Consider the following 21,109-nt stretch of genomic DNA (forward strand, 5'->3'; position numbering starts at 1 on the left):
TGTAGTGACCTTGACCACTATACGTCCAAAGCAGTGGTTTCCTTTCACACAATTAAAAAAATATATATATATATATGAGGTCGAATTGAGAAACCTCCTCTTTTTTTTGAAGTCGGTTAAAAATAAAAAGAAATCGTGTCATGAACACGGATGTCTTCCAGTGATAATTCCAGGGTATAAGGATTTAAATGTACTAAGTTTAAGCATTACAAAATTACTTATACCATATGGCGGCTACTGGCAATTTCTTGGAACTCTCAATAGTAGGTCTTAGTTGATAACGTACCTATTTGCTGTTGATGACAAACATTACATAACATCATTATCATCTGCTGGGCTATTCACTATTTTAATCTTTATTAACAACGTATTAAAATAGACATTAAATCAATCGAGAAATGTCATCTACCTACTGCATGATATCCACCAGTTGACCCCGGATGATATTTTGTACAAAGAATCTCAATTTCGTGTATGTCAACTAGTATACGTCAAAGATAGTGAATTAGCCGGCTAATAGGCATGGCTAACTTTGACGTTTGTTAGTGGACATACACGAAAATAGCGGACGCCTGCGACTTCGTCCGCGTGAAAATCGATGGAAACTTTCAACCCCTATTTCGCTCCCTTCTATTAATATTTTCTCATATATACTAATATTATAAAGCTGAAGAATTTGTTTGTTTGTTTGATTGCACGCGCTAATCTCAGGAACTACTGGTCCGGTTTGAAAGATTCTCTCAGGGTTAGATAGCCCATTTATTGAGGAAGGCTATAGGCTACTACTACTATACTTTATCCCGGTATTCTTACGGGAACGGGAACCACGCGGGTGAAACCACGTGGCGTCTACTAATCTGTACTAATATTATAAAGCTGAAGAGTTTGTTTGTTTGTTTGTTTGATTAAACGCGCTAATCTTAGGAACTACTGGTCCGATTTGAATAATTCTTTCAGTATTAGATAGCCCATTAATCGAGGAAGGCTATATATTATCCCCATATTCTTACGGAAACACGAATCTTTAATATACAGGGTGCTCGGTAGTATTTTCCATAACTTCAAGGTGTTGACAAGTTCATTTTTTTTAACTAAAATAAAAAACTTTTTATGTTTGCATACAAAGTAGTTCAAATAATACGGGTGAGGACGTTAACGCCGCATAACGTAGGCGGCTGGCAACAGAAGGAATACGGTTGTTAATGAATTGATGTTAATTCTGTTATTTTATTTTATTTTATTGAGGGCTTACAAACAACATCATAGTACACAATCATATTATCATATTAGTAATATAAATAAAATTTATAACTATGACACCAGCTTCGGAAACCACAGATTACAATACTATAAAGTAGACTACTACGTACCTAAATACTTTATATAAAATTATTACAAACAAATTAAAAAAAAATTAAATTGAAAAGTGAATAAAAACAAATGGATGAAAGAAAAGACTAAAGACTAAAACTAAATTATTAATTAACTAATAGCTATAAACTCTGTAAGCGTTTTATAACCAACCTCTTGAAGGTACCTACACGTGTAGAAAAAATATCAATATTATTGAAGCACTCATTGTAAGATTGCGTCATTCTATATAATGGAGAACGTTTGCCCGCATTTGTACGGCAGTTGGTGGTAGCAAAGAGCTGATGCGTTCGAACACTTCGCATTCGAGCCCTGAGTGGTACTTTGTAACAAATTTTGCGCGTTAGGGCTACACAATCGTACTTATTATTACATAAATCATACAAGAGCATGACTTCGAGTTGCTTTCGTCTACACTTTAAGCCTAGTATATCATATTTTTCAAGAAGTTGGTTATAAGAAAGGTAACTCCGAGTACATTTATAGTGCATCCTGCGTATAAATTTTTTTTGTACTGTCTCGAGGCTCTTTACATATTTATCATAAAACGGATTCCAAATACAAACACCGTATTCTAATTGAGAACGAATTAGTCATTTGTATAAATGTAAATGTTATGTAACTAACTTGCATCAAAGTTAGTGAATTGACCGTACATTGTCGAATATTATCATTCATTCCCCTAATACGGGTTCACGGACTTCATATTTGTTTTTTTTTTAAATATTTAATACACAGATTGTGACTTGTTTACCATTCCCTCCATACATATAATAATCAAACAAACCATGTCTGCACAGTAAATACTTTTTAAAAATGAATTTATGTAACTGTATCGAAAAAAAATAATTAATTACGGAATTTACGCACAGGAAAAAACAGTATGTTTAAGAAAAACTAATTCCACGTGGACAAAGCTGAACACTTTTTTTTCTAACGCGCTAATCTCAGAAATTACTAGCTCGAATTAAAAAAAACATTTTGAGGAAATTATTATGCTACACATTGTGTTAAAGCATCCTCAAAATATTTTTTTATTAACGGACAAGGAGTACAGCATCAATGAAAAATGTAGCGAAAATAGGAAAAATTATTCCTTTCGAGAACTTCTATTGCGTGGTAAGCAGGAAATATTTAGGTGATTATGGCGGATTGTTCCTCTTTAAAAGTTCTAAATGAGTTTCCATGAGGATGAATTCGTGAGCGTTGGCTAGTATATACTCGTACATAGGTATACAGATTGTGCAAAGGTATATAGATAGTGAAAAGGTCAACAGATAATGTGTGTACGTATGTGATATACCACAGTTGCTCGGTACATTGTATTAGTTTCAAGCAACATTCCCTCGAATGTGAAAGGGTGTTAGCATATTCCATTTAATTTAATAATTTATACTAATAAATAATTACTAACTTCTCATAAAAATAATTAAAAGATCTGACTTCCATTAACTAATAGTTAAAAAAAGAAATTTACACGTTTGTATATTGAAGGTGAGTTTTTTGTAAAGGTTTATTTTTATTTTTATTTTTTTTTATTCTTTACAAGTTAGGCCTTGACTACAATCTCACCTGATGGTAAGTGATGATCTAATGGCATGGCATGGATTTATGGCAGTCTAAGATGGAAGCGGGCTAACTTGTTAGGAGGAGGATGAAAATCCACACCCCTTTCGGTTTCTACACGGCATCGTACCGGAACGCTAAATCGCTTGGCGGTACGTCTTTGCCGGTAGGGTGGTAACTAGCCACGGCCAAAGCCTCCCACCAGCCAGACCTGGACAAATTAAGAAAATCTCAATCTGCCCAGCCGGGGATCGAATCCAGGACCTCCGTTTTGTAAATCCACCGCGCATACCACTGCGCCACGGAGGCCGTCGAAAGGTTTCATTTTGGGGTTCTTATTTTTCTGTATTCTGAGTTCTTAACATAGAGAAAGGGCAGCCCCTGTATTCTGTAAAATTAATAACATCGCTCGTTTCCATGGCAACTTCGTTGTTGTTGACATTTTAATTTTGGCATCTTTTAAACTATTATATTAATCGAATACGGCAAAATGTTCGTCGACAGGTGTAATATAGTGCAATCGCAACCCTGATCAGAAATATAAAATTCTGAATTGGGAGGCGCTTTTAGGGTTTTTTTTTTTCTGTGCTTAGTGAATGGAGTGGGGTATTTCTTTGTTTTGTTTGTTTGTTTTTTTTAAAGAATATTTACCATATCTTTTATAATATGACCAATATTCCTATTCCCCTCCAACTAATCGAGAAAGATTGTGCGACAATGCACGACGTGCAAAAGTGGGTACGACAATAAGCCAACGGCGCGGGGATCAAACCACCACTTACCGTTGAGCTAAGAGCTAAAAGGTTGAGTTAAGAGGCTTTAAATTTGCCTGGAGGGTTAGGTGTGAGGGGTCATTTAGGGAATTTTTCACGCAGGCCGTGTTATTGCTACTATCCTGCACTGGGGCGGTTGCTTAGATAGTTAGTAGAAGAAATGAGTTTAGTTTTTCTCTGAAACATTTCTTTTTTTAAATTTAGTTTAGGCCAGTAGGTAGGTATGTAGGTAGGACGATTTTTTCGTCTTAATATTATGCTAATATACGCTATATTTCAGATAATAGTCGTGAGCTTTATTGGTCGAAGATGGAGCAGAGTTTGAACGAAAAAATAGTAATAGTGACCGGCGCTGCCAGTGGAATTGGTGCATTTGTAGTGAAATCTCTACTTCATGAGAATGTGAAGGTACTTTATCTATACTAATATTATACAGCTGAAGAGTTTGCTTTGTTTGTTTGCTTGAACGCGCTAATCTCAGGAAATATAGAAATATTCTTTCAGTGTAAGATAGCCCATTTATCGAGGAAGGCTATTTCATAGGTGGTTCATTTTGATCCATTCATGGTTGTTGCTTTTGCCAAGGTATTTAGATTTAATTATCTTGACTAAAACTGAAAAAAAATGTGGTCAGTTTTTAAGTGAACTTTTCTAAATGATCTTCATTTTTAATAACATCGAAAAAGCTGCTTAAACAAATTCAAGTTTAATTTGAGGAGGATTTATTTCTTTATACATCTATATTTTGTTACCCTCCTCCTCCTCCGTGAGTCGTAATCCTTAAGTGTGAGGGTCGTGACCACCTCCATCTTTGGTCCTTGTCCTTAGGATGTTAAGCCATTTTTTCCTATCTCTAGCTACGTGAAGAGCATCGTAAACTGTGGACTCGAGTGTAGTGTTATTTTGTTACCCAATATTATCAAAATTTATTAAAAATCCTATTGTCTCAATTTCACAGCACGTAGCAATGTTGGATGTGTCAGAAGAAGCAGGGACTGCTTTACAAGATGAATTGAACTCAAAGTACAACAACAATAAAGTAACCTTCATAAAGTGTGATGTTGCTGACAAAGAGAATCTTCTAAAAGCTTACAAAGTGATAAACGATGAAATCGGTTACATCGATGTGGTTATAAACAATGCCGGGATTTTAGACGATAGTCCAGACTCCTATATGACGGAAATTAATATTAATCTGGTAAATAAATTTAGACTAATTAATAATAATTTATTTAAATAAATCTTTCTCACTAATAGTTAACAGGCAAATGGGCTATCTGCTTGTTGTTTCTGTAACGTCTCTTGTAACAAAATATAACATTGCAGGGCACATTTGCTAGAAACAAGTATTGTTACTCTAGAGACATGTTGAAGAAGTTTAGCATTCTGTTTGAGGCTGCACATATCGAAGACACGTCAAATTATCACCGTATGCCCTACATCCCGCATCCTACTAACCCCTTCTCTCATAAGAAAAAGAAGAAGGAGGAAAGAGACATAACCTTGTAGCCTAGGCTATTAAAAATAGGTTAATAATGATATAAATTTTTGTTTTTTTTTTCAGGCATCTGTAATTACAAGTTCCTTATATGCTTGGAACAAAATGCATAAAGAGAAAGGTGGAAAAGGTGGTACAATAATAAATGTTAGTTCAGTAGTAGCTCTATCAAATGCTGCGAATGTGCCAATTTATAGTGCAACAAAAATCGGCGTGCTAAAATTTAGTACTTCATTAGGGGTAAGGGATATTTTTGTTACTATTAATTGTATTCCCATCGGTATAGCAGCTGCGAAAAACCTATCCAATATCGAAGTTAAGACATTATTTTAATCGTAATATTAAAAAAAAACATACGTGTCGAATTGAGAACCTCCTTTTTTGAAGTCGGTTAAAAATAACGCCTCACACTTCTTATTATTTTGTGAAAACAGTCTGCGAAATGTGTTGATGATAAACATCAAATTTTGTAAATCTAGATTTTTAATTCATGTGTTTCTTTTTTCTAGAATAAATTGCATTATTCAAGAAGTGGAGTCCGCATTTTGTGTCTTTGTTTTGGCCTTACAAATACGCCTTTGTTAAGAAATGTGCATAAGCTCTTTGACACGGATGCAATTGGCTTGATAACAGAAGATTTACAGAATTATAAGTCGCAAAGGTATGGCAAGAATTAAATCATGTTTAAAAAAAGAGGACTCAAATTAAAATTGACCTCATTAAATTGTTACTTCTTTTTTCAGTGTTGAATCAGCAGCAAAGGCAGTTATAGAAACATACAAACAAGGAGACAGTGGTAGTGTCTGGATATCTACTAGCGATAAGCCAGCTATGGATGTGACCAATGCTTACGATAAAAGCATTGAAATATTTGATAGCTACGTTTATAGTTAAAGTTATATCATAATTTAACTGACAAATCAATAATATAAGACAAATTGTTACAATGGTTATAATTTAACAAATGATTGAAACGACTGAATACGTAGTAATTGCATGATTATTTTAAAAGACTTTTTTATGAGTTAAGATAGTTTTTAAGAATTTAGGCAAAATACAATACATACTTGATAATAATAATTATTTTTACATTATTACATTATCATAGTTGAATGTTTTAAAGAACAAATTCTTGCAAATAAATGATTAATATCATCAATTTATCACATGCATTTTATTTTAGTTAGCGTAATATACCTATGTCAGCCGTTCATATTTAGAAAGCTACATATTTAGACATAATAGTGTAAGCTTGATGTATATCATCCGATATGTCGTAAATTTTACTGCTGTTTACTAGCCAAGTGCTGCCGCTTTTACCCCTTTTATAACTTTCCACCACTCCTCTAGCTGCCGTGTTTGGACTGAAACAAGTAATACAATTTATAATTAACTGATGAAGGTTCCTTTCTTTCCTTTAGTTTGGGCACAAAACTTGAAACCACGTCTCGGTTTTTGCTTGTGTATCTGATGTTTTAAATTCTGCACTATCGTCATCATTAAGGTCAGTACACGTTACAATCTTTACATATGATTAAATTCGGGATTGGATTACAATTCAAAAAGTCCTAGTTTCATTAGTTTTGCTAGTAGGAGCAAATGCTAGGTATTCGTACCTAGTATTTACTCCTACTGGCAAAAACACGTACATCAAACCTATAACATAGCTAATTATTTTAAAAATATTCTTTACAAAAACATTACCTCGTAAAAAAATCATTTTATCTACAATAACTTCAAGTCATGATGACTAATAAGTACATTTCAATTATTTGATCAAGTACAAAATTAAGTAGATAATATGATGGCTTGTTATTTTTGAGTTCCTATCTTGTTTCCGATGTTAGCAATATTTTTATCGGTGCACACAAAGTTATCACATTCTATCGTATTACCTTTGTAATAAATTTACTTCTTGGTTATAATTCTGAATATGTAGCATAGCATCTCGAATCAAGTCGTCATAGGTTTTTATTGTATTAAACATATTGGTGTCCGTTGCTCCAAAGCAAATAGTCACCACACGGACATTTGTATGTTTGTAATAGTCGTCCATCTGAAAACATACGTTGATTTTTTAAGTTTTATAAAACACTTACATATGTCACTAGTACGTGTACTAGTAGTGAGATTGTCGAGTATGTAATGATATTAATTCGATGTATAGATTATAAAATAAATAATGGTTTGGTTCTTACCCCCATGCAGTTACTGAATTGAAGTACTGCACTTTTAGTACCAGCGTACACAAACGGTATTGGTGCGCGTTGTGTCAATGCCAATGCAGATGAGACGTTGATAATAGTACCACCTTTGCCGCCATGGTCAACCCGCATCAAATGTAATGCCTTCAAGGTAGACGATACTAAAGCGGTCTAAAATAATATCATAAATGTAAAAACATCGGGAGACAAAAACGCAATTGATGAACAGACGACAAAAAATCTACATATTCTACAAGTTACATACTTGTAGAATATGTAGATTTTTTGTGTAAGTTCACAAGAGTTTCGTAATAAGATTAGTGCAAATGTGAAGTAATAATATTAGTTTTTGGACTTTAATTAATGTATATAAATTAAATAGTAACTTTGATTAATAGCATTCAATTTGAGTAGTTTTCTAAACAAATTGTGTCAGAAAATTAATTCATAAGTGGTGTGGAAATAGGTGAACTTTGGAGACAAAGGATCTCGTGAACTGACCTTGTGAAGCAGCAAATCTCACAGGGCTGCTAGGCGCCTTCGACAGCTCATAGAAGCCCACCAATGCACTCACAACACATATTATAGTTTATGATAATCACTGATTTAGAAAGCGCGCGAGCCAATTTATGCGTAGTTATCAAGCGGCGTACATTGATTGACTAATTTGATCGAAGCGTCTGGCGTTGCGGGTTGCAATTGTCTCCCTCTCACGAGAATAAGGAAATGGAAAAGGTAGGAGAAGAAGGGAGACAAGTATATATCTGTAATGTGTGTGTATGGCGTTAACATTTATCCCCCGGGCTGAGGCAAAGCCTTCAGGAAAATAAAAGTTTGCGATGATGCGATAGCGTATAAATAATATAATAAAGTTGTAAGAAAAGACTAACTATAAATTAAAAATAAACATTAATTAATTAGGTTAAAGCGTTAATATTAAAGTGCGAATATTATTGAAGAGGTAGAGGGCAAAGCCTTACTACAGCTCTTGTATAGTAACCAATTCTAGTCTTAACTCTAGCGGCTCGTACGATACCGTCTCTACCGGGATAGAGCTCCTCTACTATGGCTAGAGGCCAACTAAGAGGCGGTGAGTTATCGTCTCGAATAATGACAATACATCCTACTTTAATCGGATTTGATGGAGTGTTCCATTTTTGTCTACTTTGAAGCGAAGTTAGGTATTCACGGTTCCATCTGTCCCAATATGATTGGACCAGTTTTGACAACAACTGATAGCGAGTAAGCCTGTTCTGAGGTACGTCCGTAAGGTCCTCAGCCGGTAAGTATTTAAGTGGTGTTATATTCAAAAAATGCGATGGTGTTAGAGCAGTGAGATCGGAAGGATCTGAACTTAATACACAGAGCGGGCGACTGTTCATTATTCCTTCAATTTGAATAAGGACAGTGTTAAGCTCTTCGTATGTCAAAATTTGATTTCCAATGACCCTAAATAGATGGGTTTTAACAGATTTAATGTTACTCTCCCATATTCCACCGAAATGCGGAGCGTAAGGTGGGTTTCTTTGGAGTTGTATGCGTAAATCTGCTAAATGTTGGTCTAAAAATTTATCCTTTGACAAAAGCTCGTGAATTTCCTTCAGACATCTATCCGCTTTAACAAAAGCGCCTCCCGAGTCGCTTCTTATTAAAGAAATAGGGCCTTTTCTAGAAATAAATCTTTTAAAAGCGTTTAAAAATGACTCTGTACTTAAATCGCTCACTAGCTCTAGATGTAGAGCTTTTGTAGTTAAGCAAACAAATAGGCACAGGTAAGCTTTTATGCTTTTTACACCGCGGCGGCGATAAGGCGTTATGTAGAGGGGCCCTGCGAAATCAACGCCCGAGAAAACGAAGCTTTTTACTTCGCTTACGCGATAGGGGGGCAGGTCGCCCATAACAGGGAAGGTATTTTTTGGCTTAAGCTTGAAACAACGATTACAGCTTTGTACTCGTTGGCGTACCATGTTACGAGCGGCGATAACCCAATAATTTTGGCGTAATAGAGCAAGCAATAGAGCAGGCCCTGCGTGTGTATTCTGCCTATGAAAATAATCTACGAGCAAGTGCACTATGCGATCTTTAGACGGAAGGACGACTGGGTGCATCTGCGAATATCCCAATTGTGACTGAGACAGTCGGCCTCCAACACGTATAATTTTATTTGAATCTAGGAACGCATTGAGCTTTCGCAAAGCTGGGCTATTAATATTTAAACAATGCCTTTTTTGTATAGCTCGTAAAATGTAATTTTCAGCAATTTCTAAATCAGCGACAGTAATATTGCCTTGCGATTTTAAAGTTTTAGTAAAGCGAAGCACATACACCCAAGAGTGTATGAATTTATTCCAATTTGACATGCGCATCGCGGAGTTATAATATAAATCGGTACTTTCATTATCTGTACAGACTTTAGCGGTTAAAGAAATAAGCGTTTTATGTTCAGGTAGTTCATCGATAGCGTGAGAATGACATTCATTGATTGGCCATTCTTTGAAAGGAAGCGTGGCCCACGGAGGTCCGTGAAACCAAAGCGTATTATTTATAAACTTAGCGGGTAAAATAGGGCGTGATATTATATCGGCGGGATTTTCTTTACCAGAAATATGGAACCAGTTTTCAGCTGGAAGATTAGCGTTTATAGCGGCGATTCTATTTGCAACAAAGGTTTGAAACCTATGTGCAGGCGAGCGGACCCACGAAAGTGCGATCGTGGAGTCAGAAAAAGCGTATATTTTATTTATTGTTACGCGTTCACTTATTGAGTCTTTTACAGCGACAATTAAATTTGATAATAAAAGATTAGCGCAAAGTTCGAGTCGCGGTAAAGACACATTACCTTTAGGGGAAGCTACTCTAGACCGCGAACAGAGTAATGTGATTTGACCGTCACCTGATTCACTAGAGCTTACGCGCAGGTAAATTACAGCTCCGTAACACTTTTCACTAGCATCTGCAAACCCTATAAGCGAAATATTGTTTGTGGTTTGAAAAATACCTATATGTCGCGGAATCTGCAACCTTTCTAACAAATGTAGCTCGCGTTGTAACTGAAACCATTGGTCACTTATACTAGTAGAAACTTCTTCGTCCCAGTGTAGATTTTGTTTCCAGCATTCTTGCACTAATAATTTTAATAAGGCGGTTACAGGACCCAATAAAGAAAGCGGATCGAAAAGGCGGGCGGTGACGGACAGAATAATGCGTTTGGTGCACTTATATTCTGTAGGTACATTTACTTTAAACGTAAAAACATCATCGTTAGGCTCCCATTGTAAGCCAACTATTTTTGTACTAGCGGTTATTGAGTGTTCATCAAACTGAACGATGTTAGGCGAGCGTAATTCAGGCGGAATTTCTTGAAGTAAGCGAGTATTATTTGATATCCATTTTGTTAATTTAAAACCACCAGCGTTGAACAAATTAACGAGCTCATAGTAAAGGTTCGTAGCATCTTCTAAAGAAGGGACGGAGGAGACGAAATCGTCCATATAGAAATGCCGTCCAGCTGCCCAAGCGCCTGCTGGATATCGTGAGCGTTCATCGTTAGCTAGTTCTTTAATCACACGCATCGCGAGGTATGGTGACGCTGACAGACCGAAAGATACACAATTAAATTCATACGTATCAATAGGATCATTTGAATCGAACCTATACAGAATACGCTGATAACGATGATCTTCTGGTTTAAGTTTAATTCTAAAATACATTTTTTCCACGTCAGCACTTAAAGCGACAGAATACAGGCGTAGATTAAGTAGTAGATCAAAAATATTGCTTTGTAGATTTGGACCTGTATATAACAAATCGTTAAGCGATTTTCCTGAAGTGGTTTTACATGAGGCGTTCAAAACAATACGCGTTTTGGAGGTTTGCTTGTCAGGCCGACAGACAGCACGATGCGGAATATAATAAGAATTAATATTGCGTGAGGATTGGCTAACTTTATTAAGATAACCTTCATCTATGTAAGATTTAAGGGTCGCGTTGTAATCGGAGCGTAGCGATGGATTATTATTAAATTGTTTTTCTAAGCGTAATAAACAGCGTTTAGCAATTGCGAATGAATCACCAAGTAATTTGGTATCATATTTGAAAGGTAGGGAGACAATATAACGACCTGACGATATATCGCGTGAAATATTATCTGAAAAAATGCGTTCGCAAGCGGAATCATCCTGACTTACATGTATCTTAGTAGGTACTGAGTCCAGTTCCCAAAAGCGTTGCGTTAATTTATCTAAATTCGATTCAGTATTTTCAGAGAAAATATGAAAAGATTTTTCTTTCGAATGTGAGGGCGTTAAGTAGCTTGCTTTTCCCATTAAAATGTAGCCGAGTGTAGTTTGAATAGCGGCCACGGACGAATCAGGGTGTGCTACCTTATTATTTTCTAAAAGAAATGGAAATAATTCATTTCCGATAAGGCAATCAATATCACCAGGCGAATAAAATTCCTCATCAGCGAGAGGTAATCCTTTTATATGATGTAAATTATTTAAATCTATAATATCATTTGGAATATTTCGCGAAATTGCATCCATAACGCAAGCTTTTATAGAATATTTACATCTATTTTGTAAGCGAGATTCAAACGTTAAAAATGCGTGTCCCTGTGCGTTCACTTGATTGTCACCTAAAGCATGTAGTGTCGTATTAGACTTATTAATTTTTAAGTTTAATCGATTACAAAGCGATTTAGTTACTATATGACACGAACTACCGGTGTCTAACAGCACTCGCATCTTAAAACGTTCACCAGCATTGTTATAAACATATACTACTGCAGTCGGAAGTAACACTGTCGTATCTTTCGTCTGTATTTTTAAAGAATGAAGTGACGCGTCACTCCCGGCGGCGGCCGGCGGGCGACTGAAGTTGGTAGGCACATTCCGCGCGAGCGCCGGCGACTCGGTCGATCCCACGTCACGTCGAGTGCTATCGCACTCGGTCAGCGGTTGCGCGTGCGCGGGCTGCGGGGGGGCAACATTTTTACAGAGGAGCGTTGACACTTGCGCGTGGCTATGTTTCACGGGTTCGATTCCCGAATGCAATTTCGAATGGTGTGCAGCCCCACAGAAGCATCTTATCTTACTTCTGCAATTTTCTAGTACATGAAATCCACTTAAACAATTAATACATAATTTGTTAGACCGAACAAATTGTATCTTAGATTTTGGATCGCGTTCATTGAATTTATTACATCTGAAAAGATGATGATCCTGTTCGCAATCAGGACATCTTTGAGTTTGCCTATTATGATCAGACGTACTAGGTTTATTATAATCTACGTGAAGCGAGCGAGCGTGCGGCGTTCGGTTTATTTGTTTTGCGTTTACCTTCCAATTTTGTTTAGAAGTCTGCGGCGATGAGTTACGTAACGTGAATATTTTGTTTTGTTCTTTGACAAATTCTACTAAAGACGCGAAAGATGGTATTTTCTCACTACGATGCGTTTGCTCAAATAGCATTACAGTTTCCTTGTCTAACTTATTCAAACCTATATGTAAAAATATAAAGTCCGTTAAGTCAGAAATACCTAATAATGATAATGCGGCTTGTGCAGAACAAAATTGCTCAATAAATAATTCTAATGAGGTTTGCGTTAGCGTATGATTACCTTTAAAATTCAATATCTGTTCTAAATACATTGATCCTAGCGTTCTTTTGTCTTCATATTTTTCGATAAGCGAATTCCAAATTAATTCATAGTTACTGGCTACCGGCTGTATCCCAGAACAAACTAACAAGGCTTTTCCTGATAATTTGCCTAATAAATATTGTATTTTTTCGGCGTTACATAAGTTTTCGTTGTTGTGTATAAGCGTTTTAAAGTTTTCATAAAAAGCAGACCAATGCGTTGGATTTCCGTCAAAACCCCTTAACTCCAAAGCAGGCAGTTTTTTGAGGAGATCTAAATTGTGCGTTTTATTTCGTGCTAATTTATCTAATATATCTGATTCAACACTTTTAATGTGACAGAATAGTTCGTCAAAAGAAGTTAAAGTATCAAAATTAATAAGCGATTTGGGGTTGGCTTTTAAGTTAGATATATTCAGTTGGTCTGTAACCGACACGTAATCACTTCTTAAATTATCTAAACATTTAAGTCTAATTAAAAAGTTTTTGATGGTTACGTCATCTTTTAAATTTTGCGACAAATCGTACAGGGTTTGTATATGCTTATAAAAGCTTTGTTGCTTCGCTTGAAGCAAGCGTATTTCTAATTGCAAATCTTCTTTCTCGGCCATTGTTAGAATTTAAAAGAAAATGGCGTCGTGGCGTAAGCGGCGTGTGGCGTGTGTGTAGCGTGTAAATGTATGTAAAAGTATGTAAAATATAGCGGATTAGGCGTAGAAATGAAAGAAATAAATAAATAGCGGGAATAGAAAGTATATCCAGGGAGAAGGACCAAAAAAATATGGTGTGGAAATAGGTGAACTTTGGAGACAAAGGATCTCGTGAACTGACCTTGTGAAGCAGCAAATCTCACAGGGCTGCTAGGCGCCTTCGACAGCTCATAGAAGCCCACCAATGCACTCACAACACATATTATAGTTTATGATAATCACTGATTTAGAAAGCGCGCGAGCCAATTTATGCGTAGTTATCAAGCGGCGTACATTGATTGACTAATTTGATCGAAGCGTCTGGCGTTGCGGGTTGCAATTGTCTCCCTCTCACGAGAATAAGGAAATGGAAAAGGTAGGAGAAGAAGGGAGACAAGTATATATCTGTAATGTGTGTGTATGGCGTTAACAATAAGCGTGAAAATTATATTTAGTGGAAAATTTTAATCTTCTAGTTTTAATGAGTGTACGGATTTTTTTTAATTATAGTTAAGGATATTCTCTTCTTTCAATTATTATTGGAAATAAATTTAATATTTTTGTCTGTACCTGTTGTTTCTTAGAAGAACCTGTACCTGTTTTTCATCTAAGAAATCGTAGAAAATATATAGACTTACTCACCCCCTTTGGCCTGCTTTATAATTGCTTACGAATTAAGATACATTGATATTAAATATTTTTATATTTTAAAGTTAGTTATACTTACATAATTTACAGCAATTTCTTTTTTAAATGTGACAAGGGTCTCATCGAAAATACCAGCGTTGTTTACAACTACATCTATTATTCCAAATTCTTCAATTAGCTTGTCAAAAATATTGTGAAGTTCTTCATCATTTGTCACATCACATTTAAAGAAACGCACTCTTTTATTACCATGTGTTGATACTATTTCTCTCACCAGCTCTATCCCTGAAGGCTGATCTATATCGAGAATAGCAATAAACTAGAAAGAATGGTATAAATATATATAATGTTTTTGTGTTACTTTGCATAATACTACATATTTTTTATATCTTACAATAAAATTCACAATGATTCTGAATCTAGATCTATACTGTTGTTAAATCTCAATTTAAAGAATAAGAAATGAAATGAAATCAAATTAAAAGTTGACAGTTCATTCAGTTTCTTTTGGATCAATTTGTTCTAAAACGTCATCTGCTTTATAAATGTGTATCCGATTGAGCTATTCTATAGCGTACATATTATTATACATAATATTATATTTACTTACTTTTACATTTTCTTTAAGAAACTCTCTAACAATTCCGGCCCCTATGCCATTGGCGCCACCAGTTACCAGTGCAACTTTATCTACTAAACTATACATATTAAAAAAATAATTATTTCCTATTGTTTCAGTAGATACTCAATATTTTGTTTTGTAACAATATAACGATGAAAATCTCTTACAGCTTGCTATATATGAAAATGTTGACCTTCATTCCATTAATCAGGATTAATTAAGGTAAGAAAAACACCCGTATAAAAAGTAACTCTGATCTTAACAAGTGTTTTTTTATTGACTTGATTAATAATGTTATACAGTTGTTATATAAACATTACAATTAATTATTAATCTTATTTATCTTGTCTCACGTCATAAAACTCCAATATTATTAATTCGAAAATATTATAATGATTTCAATTATGGACATCAATGTGAAATTAAATAAAAAAAACGATAGTATCGGTTTTTCTAAAATGACAGTTTACCAAACACATTTTCATGTATTTTATTGCTCGCATGGTGAAAAAGTTATTAGATCTCATAAAGTCATGCCGCAAAAATAAATTGGTTAGACCCCCCACAAGATTGACAATATATGCTAAGAGTTCTTTTTGTATGGCAATAAAAATATATAATAAACTTCCTCATAGTCTAAAAGAAATGCCCTGGCCAATATTTAAATGTAAAATTTATAAATTATTATTAAAAAAAAGTTATTATGACCTTCAAGATTATTTTATGGACATGGACATTTTCTAACTTATTATTTTCTAATTGTGACATTGTATTAATTTAGATTCTTTTTTTTTCTTCATTCAAATGTATTTAATTATTTAAGATAATTCATACACCAGTTATGGTAAAATGTATAAAGGCTCAATTCTATAATATGTACCATCATGTTAAACCTACATTTTCATGAATAAAAATATCATTCATTCATTCATTCACACTTTCTAGCTCTCACCATAGGGTAAAGCATCCTGAGGGGACTATAGTCCTATGAGCTCTTTTAAGTTCTCTACAAATAAGTTTCCATTCATTAAACCCAGCATTTAATGAAATGTTTAAAACCAAAGTACTGACAGTAGCGAATCGAAGATCGAGTAGGTTAAACCAAATGAAGGTGCGATACAGCGAGTATTTTGGCGTAGACAGATGTAAATAATATCCTGTGAGCCATGCTAACCAACTCTGTGACCCCCAAGATACCAAACATTAAAAATTATGGCCGGGTACTTAGGTTTTGAATCTCTATAATCTTATTTTAAGGTGAATCAATATCCAGTAATATCACATAGTTGTGCTGGTTTGAGTGAAACTCATGGTTACCTAAGCTCTGATCAGTTATCTTCAAACGGCAGATCAGTTTAAAAATCACTACGTTCGGGCTGACTTTTGATAAGACAAGTCGTAAAACTTTGAGTGATCTTAGTTCAATTCAGTCTCGGTATTTCGGGTCATTTTCATGGAATGCCGAGATTCAATGTATAGTCTAGGCGGTCTATTACAAAACTATTTCAACCCGATGGCTGTGACATATATTTTGGAATAATAAGAGTTATTCGTAATAAATAAAAAATAAAAAGTTATAACAATAAAATACTGAATTTATTCTTTAAATTAAAATTCTCCCTCAACCTTTTTTACCTTTATTTGATTATACATACTACAATTTTAATAGTACTCCCAGTTATTGTAGCAGAAATAATAGTAGCATAGTTTTGTAACTAAATATTATCAAATGTGAACACCGTCAGACAATATTTTGTATGCTCCATATATTCTGTCAGTAATATTCACGGCGTTGTCATTGTCTACGAGCCATACATTTCCGCTCGCACTAGTTTGGTATGCTTCGACTACACCTCTCGCCGCTGCATTAGCCCTGTAACCACAGACAAATTCTGTATTACCTAACTTATCATATTCTTTTTCTTCCTCATCAATGTTATGGTGATTAAGTCATAACACAAGTAAAACTTCTACAGTAAGTACAACATTTCCAGTTTTTTTTATTTTTTATTTCGGATAGTGATAATCTAACAACTTTACAATAAAGGTTCGTTTTTTTAGTTTTTATTTCGTTCTCCTTTCCATTCACCACTGAACACAAGGATGCCATAAAACTAGACATGCATACCATAATACAAATAGGATACAATCTTCTATTCTCATATTTTTTCAATTTGTCTTAAATATTGAAACAGTTTCTTATACAATCGTGCCATTGAATGATCTTCTTTCGTATAATAATGTTTCTTGCCTCTTATGACTTAAGCACCTCATTCATGAATGAATCTTCCACTACAATTTAGATTATCATTACTTTCTACAGCATAAAATTATATTATAATATAATACCGTCCTAATATAAATCTTCTTCTCCGTGGTTGTACTTATATTAAGCTGTTTATTTTAATCAATTTGGTTAATTATTTTTATTTATAAACCGTAAGTTTAAAAGATACATACGTTTGTAAAAAAGATTGTTGTATCAATGAGTCTACAAGTTTATGCATGCTTTCATTGACTATATCATCAAGACCTTCTGTTTTGTGTACCAAAGCCGTCTCTGTTCCTCCGAAACATATCGCCAGTACTCGTACTTTGGTATGGCGGTAATAGTCTTCTTTCTGTGGAATAGAATACCTACTTAAGTTAATCTGCTAAAGATAACTGTTTTGGTTTTAGCCTAATAGAAATAAAACTTACTCCCATACAGACGCTGAGATGTAGTATAGCACTTTTGGTAGCACCATACACAAAGAGACTTGGCGACATTAAGGTCAAAGCGGCGATAGACGACACATTAATGATAGTTCCACCTGCACCTCCACGGTCAACGCGCATTAACTCTAAAGCTTTCAATGTTGAAGACACAGATGCAGTCTGAAATGGTAACAATTAAATAAAATTTGGTGTCTATATTACGCTCTTTTTTGGAATTCTGTGGCCTTATAACGAAAATCATTACAAGATATAGGTACCTAATTGGTAAAACTTGAGTCAGGTTAACTATGTACCTATACGTATTTGACAAGTTTCTTTAGGCAATGGAAATAGTAATGCTATAATGTTATTTTTGTGTGTGCTGGCAAGCTTTTGGTGTGGCTAGTTAACATCATACCGACAAATACCACATCAAATTATTTACCGTTATGACCACAGCACATAAAGCTTAATTTTCGTTTCTCACTTAAATTTCGTTTCGTTCAATAACGGTACGCTTATGGAAAACCAGTGTTTTAATTTTTTGCCATTATCAGCTGATAGACGTCCCTTACTAGGATGTGTGATTCCGCTATTTTATGTTCGTCGATGTTATATTCGCCTATAATAAGTTTTATTAGAATCCAAAAATAAAATGTCGGTAACAACGAAGTTGCCATGGATATGAGCGATGTCACGTCGCTGTAAATTTACAGAATGCAGGTGCTGGGCTCTTGTAAGGACTTCCGAAAACCATATGCGAACACAACACTGCGGTCTCACCATATTTCTCTATTCGTTAACATATTTTGTTTTATAAAAGTAGGTATGTAGTAAGGCAAATTATTCAGATTATTATATAATTAGTATCTGAATATTTTATACACTTACAAAGTTAATAGCAATTTCATTTTTGTACGTATCCATTTTTTCTGAAGCAACACCTGCATTGTTAACCACAATATCAATAACTCCGAATTTTTTAAATATTTCATCATATGTGATGAATAGTTCTTCGTCCACAGTGATATTGCATTTAAAGAAACCAGCTACGTCGCTACCGTATTCTGTGTTTAGTTTATTTTTTAATGTAACGCCAGATGCTTCGTCGATGTCAAGGATGGCAACATACTGAAATGAAAAAATTGTGATTAAATATTATTACTAAAGAGCCTGCGATGGTCAGAACTTTGTAAGTTCACAAAAAATTGAACTTTATCACCCTACTTTTACAACAGGCAACTACGGTAGATAACTTTGGAAATTGGAGCATGACTTTGGAAGGTAAATGAACAACTAGCGAATGGAAACCCTTAACCATCCACCCTATATTTTAGTCCCTTAATTACCTAGGTGCGGTCTCAAAGACCGCTAATAGATTACTATTTATAATTTGGGGTCTATAGCATGAATCAACGTACCTACACTATAAATCATCGTCACATCAGGTTTCATAGCACAACAAGCCTCGTTCAGCATTTATTGTTATTTAGCTCCGCGTTCTGACATTTGACAGTATTCGTTTCATTTTAATTCTTTGAATCATCAAATCGTTTTTAAATAAACAATCATTAGATAGATAAAATCACACAACTACCTACGTGCGGTCAGAGACCGGTGGTAAAACATTTTTACTGTTCAAAGCTAAACGCGTGCACGTAAAATATGCCCCAGGTGCAATCGAATTACATCTCGATGTGTAGAAAAGGTTCTTGGTACGTAGACGGGATTTGCGAAAAGGTGCGTAATTTACGAAAAGAAAATAAATCTAAAAAATCATAATGGCTATGGCTAAGGCTAGGGTAAAGGTTAAATATTTACTGAAATAATATCAAAAAGGAAGTATCACTCTATAATAATAAGACACTAATGACAAATATTAGGTTAAATATTTACTGAAAAAATGTCAGGAAGGAAGTATCACTACTATAGTAATAAGACACTAATAACAAATATTGGTACCTTTATTCGTTCCTTCACGAATCCTTGAACAATTTGCGCGCCTATACCATTTGCACCTCCGGTTACGATAGCCACTTTGTCTATTAGACTATACATAATGATTGTTTTATTTATTTGTTAAATATCTAATACGTATTCACTACACAGATTTCTAAATAGATCCTACCTCGGTTTTTTTTGGTATGTATTGGCTGTGAGTCCACGCAGTCGACGTTAATATATCTATAGTTATATCTCGCTCTTGCACGCATATGTGTACGAGATTGAGTGAAATACCTGACCTGAATCCTGTTTATAATGATTGTCATGATAAATGCATTGTTTTATGGATTTTTAAATATTATCTTTTGTTATCTTGTATTTACAATGTCATAAAAATAAACTTTAGTGTGTTTTACTCTCACTAAAATTAAAAATGGCTTGTTATCTTTAACGGCTTTACTATCTTCTTTCCTGGGCCTTTTTCGCACTTGGCCACTGAGGGTTGGCCGTCGTACGTCGGTCCATTTGGTGCTGGTCCCCGCTGGAGTCACTCCAACCAACCGAGCTGTTTTAAGTTTGCTGCGATTAAGTTTTATTTGTTTTATCGTTAAACGAAGGTTGAGTAAGGCCTCTTTTATGTTTTTGGAGTAATTTAGCCTATGCATGTGACATGCATGTGACATCAGTGTCGCCTTGCAAAGCCATATTTTGTACTCACTGTAGGAAGTGGAAAACACACCACACTCACACAAAACAACCACTAAATACGTAAGTTTAATTTTAAGTTATAATCCACTTTAAGTAGAGTAACACACATTTCTTAAAAAAAGTGAAAAGCTTCTTTTTTTTCAAAATCAGTACATTTTAGTCCCATATAATCAAATTCAATTTAATAGCCAATGATCGCGATTATCACCCCTTAAAGGGATCGCTTTGACCCTTTAACTTGTAAGCCATATTTGGCTATATTTGGTAACTCTTTCTACTTCTTGCTACTTGAATTTTATCACCTATTCCTTATACAACCATTTTCACTTGACTTTAACTACGACTGATCCTTAACGACGCAGTTTCTCTCTGTCTAACCAAATAAGGTAAGATTTTAATAGGACGGCTCAGATCCGTACCATTCTAATAGGTTTTAATATAGAACTTGCAAGCCTAGCTAGGTCAAGGTGTTATAGCAATTTATCTAAAGATTGCCCGGCATGCTTAATATAAAGTTAATCACATAGCCATATTTAATATAGATAAATAGTTAATTTGTGATGTAATTATTCATTGTAATTTTATGGTATTTAAGAACCTATTTCTCAATTGCTAAATGTTTGATTTGTTTGAAATAGATAAATATTAAGACCATTATCTAGATGTTGAATACATAAGTACATACATTAGTCGAAAACTTAAAATTAAAGTTAGTTAGTTACTATCTACCCGTTCGTTTTTAGACGGAT

The 21,109-nt window shown here is 34.7% G+C and overlaps 4 protein-coding genes across 4 annotated transcripts; 1 reads left to right on the forward strand and 3 right to left on the reverse strand.

Annotated features, from left to right (window-relative positions):
- Nucleotides 1-1,217: 1,217 nt before the first annotated feature.
- LOC112051333 (uncharacterized) lies at nucleotides 1,218-15,195 on the reverse strand. The gene is made up of 8 exons (XM_052881849.1): nucleotides 15,000-15,195; nucleotides 14,460-14,708; nucleotides 12,136-12,385; nucleotides 11,600-11,805; nucleotides 8,393-11,077; nucleotides 7,407-7,583; nucleotides 7,104-7,264; nucleotides 1,218-6,572 (listed from the first exon to the last, which is right to left on the reverse strand). Exons 1-8 carry the CDS (start codon nucleotides 15,093-15,095, stop codon nucleotides 6,425-6,427), a joined length of 3,972 nt encoding a protein of 1,323 aa, XP_052737809.1. The 5' UTR covers nucleotides 15,096-15,195; the 3' UTR covers nucleotides 1,218-6,424.
- On the forward strand, nucleotides 3,983-6,102 carry LOC128198123 (15-hydroxyprostaglandin dehydrogenase [NAD(+)]-like). Its single transcript, XM_052881848.1, has 5 exons — nucleotides 3,983-4,118; nucleotides 4,669-4,908; nucleotides 5,275-5,448; nucleotides 5,718-5,869; nucleotides 5,952-6,102. The coding sequence occupies exons 1-5, from the start codon at nucleotides 4,020-4,022 to the stop codon at nucleotides 6,100-6,102; spliced, it is 816 nt and encodes a 271-aa protein (XP_052737808.1). The 5' UTR covers nucleotides 3,983-4,019.
- On the reverse strand, nucleotides 7,444-14,186 carry LOC112046303 (uncharacterized). The gene is made up of 2 exons (XM_052881465.1): nucleotides 7,914-14,186; nucleotides 7,444-7,583 (listed from the first exon to the last, which is right to left on the reverse strand). The coding sequence occupies exon 1, from the start codon at nucleotides 13,661-13,663 to the stop codon at nucleotides 8,363-8,365; it is 5,301 nt and encodes a 1,766-aa protein (XP_052737425.1). The 5' UTR covers nucleotides 13,664-14,186; the 3' UTR covers nucleotides 7,444-7,583; nucleotides 7,914-8,362.
- Nucleotides 15,196-16,600: 1,405 nt separating the features above from the next.
- LOC112051342 (15-hydroxyprostaglandin dehydrogenase [NAD(+)]-like) lies at nucleotides 16,601-20,024 on the reverse strand. The gene is made up of 5 exons (XM_024089943.2): nucleotides 19,671-20,024; nucleotides 18,600-18,839; nucleotides 17,712-17,888; nucleotides 17,472-17,632; nucleotides 16,601-16,884 (listed from the first exon to the last, which is right to left on the reverse strand). Exons 1-5 carry the CDS (start codon nucleotides 19,764-19,766, stop codon nucleotides 16,737-16,739), a joined length of 822 nt encoding a protein of 273 aa, XP_023945711.2. The 5' UTR covers nucleotides 19,767-20,024; the 3' UTR covers nucleotides 16,601-16,736.
- Between the last annotated feature and the right edge of the window lie 1,085 nt (nucleotides 20,025-21,109).

The sequence above is a fragment of the Bicyclus anynana genome, chromosome 5, assembly GCF_947172395.1.
Source record: "Bicyclus anynana chromosome 5, ilBicAnyn1.1, whole genome shotgun sequence".
NCBI classification, from domain to species: domain Eukaryota; kingdom Metazoa; phylum Arthropoda; class Insecta; order Lepidoptera; family Nymphalidae; genus Bicyclus; species Bicyclus anynana.